Genomic DNA, 9,237 nt, shown 5'->3' with positions numbered 1-9,237 from the left:
GCATTGCCTTTCTTAGTCTACACACTCATCTTTTGTTGAGTATGTCTACCAAAAAAGGCAATGCACTGTTTTTAAATCTTGTTGTTCTTATTGGAAACTGTTGATAGTTGTTTGTACGACGAAGAGATATGTTTGTATGTTTTTTTCGAGGTAGCCATGTCTTACACAATGGATGAGTTGAAAGAGATTTTGCAAATTTTTTACTTAGTGTCAGTCTTCTCTCCTCGAGTGTTGGTAAATTACATACCTGACATGCATTTGAGTATGTAATGTAATTATGTCCTAAGATAATTTTACATACACTCCGTTGTATTCTTTCAATAGTATTATTTTGTTTTGCTGTAAGACTGCTGTGGAAAACTGGAGCACAATATTCTAAAATTGGTCGTATATAACCCATATATATTGTCACTAAATCCTTCAAAGGTAAATTGAACTTTTTCAGTTTCCTTAACATATATAATTTTCTATTGCACCTCTTAACCAAGTCATCGACATGTAAGTTCCATTTCAAATCAGATTGTATAATAACTCCAAGAATTTTGATACTTTTTACATTACATAAGGCAGAGTTATTAATGGCAAGAACCTCAGGAGTGATGGGGTTTTTCATAAAAGTAATGTGTAAAGTAAAACACTTTGAGGGATTGAGTGACATATTATTTGATTGTGACCAGGATTGCACTGAATTGAGTACTGACTGTAATTGCGAATTGTCGGTTGATTTACGACATTGTACTAAAGACAAATCATCAACATATTTAAAATAATAGGAATATTTTCACATAAATCATTTACCATAATTAAAAAAAGGATCGGGCCAAGTCGTGTCCCTTGGGGCACACCGGCATGATTAACATTGATATCAGAAAAGATTCCATGATATAACGTACATTGCTTACGATGTTCCAAAAAACTTACAATCCAATTTATGATCCATGGTTTTATGTGCATATTAATCATCTTTTTAATTAGAATATTGTGATCCAGGCGATCAAACGCCTTTTGAAAATCTGTACATACAACAGTGGACACAGATTTTTTGTTTTCTGCATTGTCATAGAGATGATGTAATAGACCAACAAGATAATGTGATGTAGACAATCCTGGTCTGTTACCGAACTGATGCATATCAATTTGTTTCTCAATGTCTTTCAATAACCATTGAGCCATAAAAGATTCGGCGAGCTTAGCAAAATGTGAAGTTAAAGATATAGGACGTAAATTATTGATGCACGGTGGATGAGATTTTGGAATGGGAGTTACTTGACCGAATTTCCACTGTGAAGGTACTATTCCTTGTCTAAAAGATATATTGAGTATCCTAGTAACCGGTACACTCAATTCACATGCAAATTCTCTAATAACACGAATGGGGAGATCATCTCTAATTGATGATTTATGTAATTGTAATTTACGCAGTTTGCAGTAGACTTGCCAACAACTGATCTCAGGACTTTCAAACTGAGAAGATAAAAAAGCTGGTAGTGATCCTCTATTTAGAGGAGAAAGATCAGAAGCGATTGACACAAAAAAATTGTTGATTGCGTTAGCTGCTTGTTTACAATATAGATCATCTTCAATGTCAACATTAGGAATCGCGATTGGAATATTGTCCTGATTATCATTCGTAAGTATTTTGATATGTCTATACCAGGCTGAAGGATTATTTAATTTTTCTTTTTTATACGAGTATTGTAATAATTAGTTTTTGCAACGGAGATAGCTTGAGCAATTTTATTTCTTAAATGTCTCCAAAGAGTGTCATTTTGTTTTTTGAAAGCCTTTTGTCGGTCACGTATAAGTGATTTGATAAAAGGTGTTATCCAAGGTTTATCAGTCTGACTAATTTTTACTTCTTGCGAAGGTAAGTATAAATCAAGTTTATTTTTTATGCTATCGATCAACCTGGTATACATTATTGATAAATCAGACGTATTTAAAAAGACTTCTTCCCATGTTTGTGATGTCAACCATTGTCCAAACAACCTCAAACCACTGTCCGTTAAAGGACGTACAATTCTAATTTTCTTATCAATAATTCTTTTGGAAATATTAGAAGGAAACCAAATAACACAGTTATGGTCGCTTCTGCTGACTGGCGGGAGAATAAAAACATTATCATAAAATTCAGAAAAGTTTGTAAAAATCTTATCAAGTATATTGTGCCCTCTTGTTGGTTTATTTACAACTTGTTTAAACATGTCATCATTTAGTATTTCTTGTAAATTCAAATCATTAAAATCACCAAGTACAGTTATCCCTGCATCAGGGTATTTCACAAGTAAAGAGTCAATTGTCGAGATAACATGATCTGCATAATCAGCTTCATTAGTGCTTCTTGGAGGAAAATAGAGTACACATAAAATGATACTTGAAATTTTCCTTGGTAAATGAGAGGGTCTTAACAACCCATATTGCTTCAATATTCTCTGGTACTTTAATGTCAGTTAAAAGACGAGGATGAAATTCATGCTTGGCAAGCAGAGCTACCCCACCTCCTTGTCGATTTTTACGTGGTCTAGAAAAAGTTGCAAAACCATCTAAATGTAACAACTCAAGAGGTGAAAATTCATTTTCCCAAGTTTCTGTCAATGCTACTATATCAACATAATTTTCTTTTACGATGATTTCAAGCTCATCCAATTTGTTGTTGATCGATCTTGGATTTGTCAATAAAAATTTAGGTAAAAAATATCTACTGGTTTCACTTCTATGCAATTCAATTTGACGAAGATTAGGTGAATTAATATGAACTCCTTTTTTTCGCCGATATTTAATTCTCGAACGGATAATAACTGGTATTGTGCATTGATCATCATTACAAGCAATTTCAGGTGTTGTTATCGAAAGATGAACTGGTTGCCGCCCTATTGCGATCAGGTTTTTTCTCTTTCCTGCTCGTTTGCCACGATGGTGAAGAGGTTCCCGTTGAATACCAAGATCTTTGATGATTTTCCATGTTGTATGTGGTAGATGTAGTGATTGTTTATTTGTGTTCTGTAAGCCATATAATTCGGATGAAGAATAATGATGATTTTGATGATTGTTCCTAGTGACATTTGCTGGGCCGGGGTTAGGCTTTATATCACCGCATATTAAGAGTTCAATTTGAAATGATGAGTTGCTGTTACTGTAGTACGGAATACGTGTAGATAAGTATTTATGGTGAAACAGTTTAGATGTTGGAACCCAATTTGGTTTGTAACTTTGTAGAGAGCAAACAGGTTGGTAACAGTGTTGATTTCTGCACACACATAGTAAAGTACAAACAAATGAAATGATCACCACCGGCTTCATGCTGCATAAAACACAATAGCACTGGTCTATTCATGTTGAAACCAGTCTATGCAGTTCAAGGCTGAGTGGATATGCTGTAAGGTGCTATGCTGGGTAAGAATGTGCAATGAGTGTATGAAGATGGCTGTCTTACCAAACCAATGTAGAGTGCAATAATAAATTATCCTTTGTACAGCAATTAAAACGTTGTTTACATCCACAAATGGCTCAAAAAGAAGCTATATTCCTCTAAGTATCCAATAGATTGAGTCGTTCCAGGGGATGAGTAGTATTTGAGATTAAAAGAAACACAATATTGGGAGCAATAATCAGCTGCCTGCTAGGCGCTTTCAACCTATTTTCAGATATAGAAGAGAATCTAAACGTAATATTGAATTATAGAAACAAGAGTTAATAATTGAGGAATGGGTGGATGTCTATAATGAAGATGGCGCAAACACGTCATATAATCACTTTAATGATAAATTACAACGTTATTATGATAAGAATATCCCAATAGGTAGAATGAAAAACAATCGAAAAAAACCCAAACTTCCCTGGATAACAAAAGGTATATTGAAATCAATAGATACACGTAACCGCCTTTAAAAGTCGCATTTACGCAGACCGAAGCTAATTTAAAAACATATAAAGTATATCGAAACAAATTGACAAAATTAAATCGTATATCCCGTAAAATGTATTATGCTAATAGAATAAAGGATGCCAGTTCAAACACTAATGCAACTTGGAAAATCATCAAAGAGGTAATGGGAAATGTGGCTGCCTCACTTAACACGAGATGCTAAGTAAGGAGTTTCGGTCGAGTTCGAAGGGGGTTTCGAAGAACAATGCACTCCAAAAAGAAACTTATTCCGAACAGAGAGAATTACCGATGACGATTCGATTTTAATTGCAAAACTCTCGTGTAACATGAAGTAAAATAGATGTAGTAAGTAGTGTGTAGATACAGATGTAGAAGTAGTAGATAGAATACTGCGAGAAAAAGAGAACAAATGGAACGAATATTTAGTATTCGAATTCACTAATGATACTACGAAAGAAAACAATAATGCGACTTTATGCTATGACTAAATACTAGAAAAGGTATGCTAAATTACTATTCTAACAGCTACAAGTGAAACAAATATGGATACCTAAACAAACTACATAAAAACTGGATTACGTAACAAACTACATTAAAAGGAGAAATTGATAATAAGTTCATCAATTACATATGTACAGACTAATTAATGTAACTAAATGGAATTTCCTTGAAATATGAATAACAAAATGTTTATGCTACGAAATATTTAAGAAAGTATTACTCACAAATATGTCTCATAAACTAGTTAAACGTCACATAAATTAGTGAGGACATTAATAACTTACTGTTAACAATTTGCAAATCAAAAGTGCAGATAAATATAGACAATGTAGTTATTAATCATAAAGATGATCTCGAAATAAAGCTACAACTTTGCAATAAGAAATATCCTAAACTGAGTTCTAAAATGCATATAAATTAACTATATTACAACTGCTTTAAATAAATTAACATAGAAATATCTATGATAGTGAAGTATAAAACTATTCTTACCAATTGGAGGCTTTGAACTGTTGAAACTGAATCGAAGGTATCGAAAGATCGAACTTAATATCTGAGGTGTCTAAAATATGATGTTCACTCGCTGGCTTTCCGAAATGTAATGACTTGGCTCTCAAAAGGCTAAAAACCCAAGCCAAGCTCTACCAGTACAAGTTGAAACTATAGAAAAGGGGGCTGCACAAACTGAAAGGGGGTCATTGTTCTACAATTACTGTGGCCAAGTTTGTGTACTAAGGGTCTGAAGGTCCAGACAATTGCTCCTCTGGGAATGAATAGAACCTTCACAGAGAACATAGTTCTCTTTAATCAGAGTGTCTAGTTCTTATAACACTGAAATATGTACAAGTATATATCTACTACATGCAAGCATATTGTATCCTATATGAAAAGCATTATGTGCAAGAAAATATTATATATATGCCTACTAGATATATTCCAATAAGACTAATTTCAATATCTAAACATGATCAAAATCTGTAGACTGAAAGCAAGTTATAAGATATCATTATGGACAAACACTAAATTAATATCATTTTAAGAATGAAAAACTTAATAAAAAACATGTAAATATAAAATTATAAACCTTCACTGCATACTGCTGCAGTGACATGGCTCCTTTAACTGCTTAATTATAGGCAGTTACCAATCCAAAACTAAACGAAAACGATTTTACATAAATTTTGAAACAAATTATTCATGAGTATCAAAATAAATAAAACAGCTGGCGCTTTTAACACAAAAAGCACCGATACAATAGCTAGAATCAACTGACTTGAGCGAAAATATGAAAGTAAATTAGGAAAGAAATAGAAAGGAGATAAAAGGTTACAGCAGTTGAGAACATGAAAAGTAGAAATACAGAAACAAAGAACGAAGTGAATGTCTACTCGAGCGAACTATCAGGAGAAGAGTGGAAAAAGAAATGGCAGAGAGGAAAGACAAGAACAAAAGCTGGAAAACAAAGAGACAAATTATTAAATTAAATGAAATGTTCATTGTGTTGTGCTGGCTCCTTGTTGGGGAATCCCTTGGTCTTCTATGTCACTAGTTTCTAAGGTCTCTTCTGGAGACAAGAGAAGCATCAACTTGTGTAAAGGTCTTTCCAGCGTGGTGGGTTGTTTCTGACGCTTTCCCTGACTATCTAACGATGAATCTCCCATGACGAGTTGGACCTTGCGCACAAGCCCATCGTTGCTAGGATACACTTTCGACACTCTTCCAAGGGGCCACTGAGCACGGTTATCATCTGCTTCTTTGGAGATGACGATATCGCCGACTTTAAGACTTTTCCTTGGACGAGCCCACTTCTTTCGAGTTTGCAGGTCGGTTAGATATTCTTTCATCCACCTCGTCCAGAACTCGTTGGTAAGATGTTGGACTCTACGCCACCATTTTCTAGCATACATGTCTGCTTTCTGGAACTTGCCTGGCAGTGGGAGGACTACTTTGGACTTCATAGTCAGGAGATGGTTAGGTGTCAATGGTTCTTGAGCATTAGACGAACTCAGGTTCTGTGTTGTAAGAGGCCTTGAGTTGACGATCGACTCTGCTTCGGAAAGAAATGTTCTAAATGCCTCATCATCTAGTTGTTTTCCCGCAGACATCATGAGGGGTTCGAGAGCACGCCGAACTGTCTGAATCTGGCGCTCCCATACTCCTCCCATGTGTGATGCATGAGGTGGATTCATTACGAAGGGAATCCAGTCAATGTTATTTTCAACAAGATACTGCTGGATCTTGTCTTGGTCCATCTGTTTCAAGGCGTCTCGGAGCTCATTCTTAGCACCCACGAAAGCAGTTCCTCTGTAAGAGCGAATTTGTCGGACAGGTCCACGAAGTCGCTTGCAGGTCACACACTTGGTGATGATGGATGAGACGACTGACGAACCACCTATCACCCAGTAACCAGCCTGACGAAGTTTATTGTGAGTCTATCCTATGCCCATATGATTTACTTCTTTATGGTGATGCCGAATTAGAAGTGCTGTTAGATGAGCATCTCTGGGGACAATGACCGGGTGTTTCACATCGTCTGGGATATTTGCCCTCTGAATTCGACCTCCGACTCTAATTAGACCTTTGCTATGCAGAAATGGGTCTAATCGATACAATGAGCTTGTTGGCTTTATGTCATCATTTCTCTGTTTCGCAATCTGTCGATTGTTGTCATCTGACACATCCAGGTTGGTGAGTACTTCTCGCTCGCGACCAAAGTGCCTTTTCTGGATTAAGCCGAGAACTTCAAACTCTGCTTCCTGGAGGTCAGCAACGCTAAGGAGGTATGCTAGGTATTGGTCTCTTCAGAGATGGCGATTTTTTTTAGCTTGATCTCTCTCATCTTTAGACGCTGCTTGAGTCTCAAGCACAAGGCTATTACTCTCTTGGCTTGGTTCCAGCTAGAGAAATGCGATAACCGGCTGGTGTCGAAGGTGTTGTGAATTTCAACTCTAGATGAGAGCGTTGTTGATTTCTTAACTTCTGGGTCGGTTTCTTCCACATTAATTCGAATGGGTTCGGGGGGATGAAAAAGTCCTTTCTCATGCAGGAAACCTGGACCTGCTTGCCAAGTGCTGCTCTCCAACAACTATTTTGCTGTGAGTCCTCGAGAAGCATCATCTGCTGGATTGGTTGATACATAGTACCAAGACGCAGGGTCAGATACGTTGCGTATTTGTTGCACTAGATTGGCTACATAGACATGAAACCTTCTGGACTCGTTGTTGATGTACCCCAACACGATTTTGCTGTCTGTCCAGAAGTATTCACGAATCTCGTGATATGTCAGTTCTTTGCGAAGAAACGCACTCATCTTGGCCAAGATAACAGCAGCAGCTAATTTGGGTCTTGGAATGGTTTGGTGCTTGAGAGATGTCACTCTAGACTTAGCGATGACAAGAGAACACGATACTTCACCCTCTTCATTCACAAGTCGAAGGTATGAGCACTGACCATATCCATTTTGACTGGCGTCAGAGAAATGGTGTAATTCAGCATGCTTGACTGAACCGAAGTTCTGGGGCTTGTAGCAGCGTGGAATATTTAAGTTTTCCAGTTAGATTATCTCCATTCTCCATTTCTCCCACTGTGGTCTGATGTCTTCTATCCCAGTCGAGTTTTCTTCGGCATAAACTCTGCAAGATCTGCTTGCCACGTAGAGTCACTGGACTAGCGAAGCCGTTAGGGTCATATATAGAGCAGACAGTTGACAAGACACCTCTCCTGGTGAGGGGTCGATCATGGAGCTCTATGCGAAATTGGAGACTGTCGCTCTCAACACACCAGACTACACCAAGAGCACGCTCCAGAGGTAGAGGATCGACATCGAGGTTCAGATCAGCCAGGCCTTGGACATGTCGTCTGTTGTGAATTTTTGCAGAACTTCCTTCTTGTTCGACATGATTTTGTGAAGTCGAAGCCCTAGTCCAGTAGACGGTCTCATAGGCCATGTACAAGACCTGGAAAAGTTGTTAAGTACAAGGTTTTTTTGTTGATTCGTGTTCTAGATGGGTATTGAAGTAAATTCAGCTTGGTTGCCACCTTGCAACCTTGAGCAATTTTTTTTAATTAGCCTAATTAGCATAATCATCTAAGTAGCATATGTACGACATGTAATATACTACTTCTCTTAAACCAGGAAGACTAAAAACATAAATAATATCATTTTTCTAAGAGGTCCTGTGACGTTGAATCCATGCATAACAACATTTTAAATACCTAAGTTATGCAATTATCGTAATCATCCTAATTAGCATAATGAGCTAATTAGCATAAGTGTAATACACTGTTTATATGTATTTGTGGATGTCTATCCAGAAAATTCCCAATACGTAAATAATGCAACCCTATTATGGTTTTCTATAGCGAGGAATTCATTTATGACATTATTTTTCCATTTTAACCAATGTAATCGCTGTAATTAGCATAATTAGCATAATGCACTAATTAACGTATATGTGTGTAATATATATATAAAATACATGTTTCTTTGTCATTTGATATCGAGAATGCCCGAAAAATTAATAATACAGCTATCTTATGGCTTTCTATGGCGAGGAATTCATTTATGACATTATTTTTCCATTTTAACCAATGCAGTCGCTGTAATTAGCATAATTAGCATAATCAACCTAATGCACTAATTAACATATATATATGTGTGTGTGTGTGTGTGTTTTATATTGAGAAAGCCTAGAAACAAACAATTACAGCTATCCAATGGTTTTCTATGATGAAGAATATTCTTTTGTGACATTATTTTCCCCGTTTAACAAATGTTATTGTGTAATTAGTGCAATCAGTATACTGCGCTAATTAACATAATCAACAATATATATATATTCCTTTGTCAT

General features: G+C 36.4%; 1 protein-coding gene across 1 annotated transcript; it reads right to left on the bottom strand.

The window, feature by feature from the left end:
• Positions 1-263: 263 nt before the first annotated feature.
• LOC121430782 lies at positions 264-7,697 on the bottom strand. Its single transcript, XM_041628182.1, has 3 exons — positions 7,482-7,697; positions 4,880-6,819; positions 264-4,275 (listed from the first exon to the last, which is right to left on the bottom strand). Exons 1-2 carry the CDS (start codon positions 7,695-7,697, stop codon positions 5,881-5,883), a joined length of 1,155 nt encoding a protein of 384 aa, XP_041484116.1. The 3' UTR covers positions 264-4,275; positions 4,880-5,880.
• Positions 7,698-9,237: the final 1,540 nt, after the last annotated feature.

Source organism: Lytechinus variegatus, chromosome 1 (assembly GCF_018143015.1).
Source record: "Lytechinus variegatus isolate NC3 chromosome 1, Lvar_3.0, whole genome shotgun sequence".
In the NCBI taxonomy this organism is placed as follows: Eukaryota; Metazoa; Echinodermata; class Echinoidea; order Temnopleuroida; family Toxopneustidae; genus Lytechinus; species Lytechinus variegatus.
The sequence above is the reverse complement of the archived record's forward strand: the minus strand, read 5'-3'. Positions and strand labels throughout refer to the sequence as shown.

What these genes read in the sequence shown, in the direction of transcription:
- LOC121430782 (XM_041628182.1), bottom strand. Translation starts at nt 7,697, where the DNA reads ATGAGTGCGTTTCTTCGCAAAGAACTGACATATCACGAGATTCGTGAA. An exon ending in ATGCTTCTCGAGGACTCACA is followed by an intron (nt 6,820 to 7,481) that starts GCAAAATAGTTG and finishes GGCATAGGATAG; the next exon opens with ACTCACAATAAACTTCGTCA.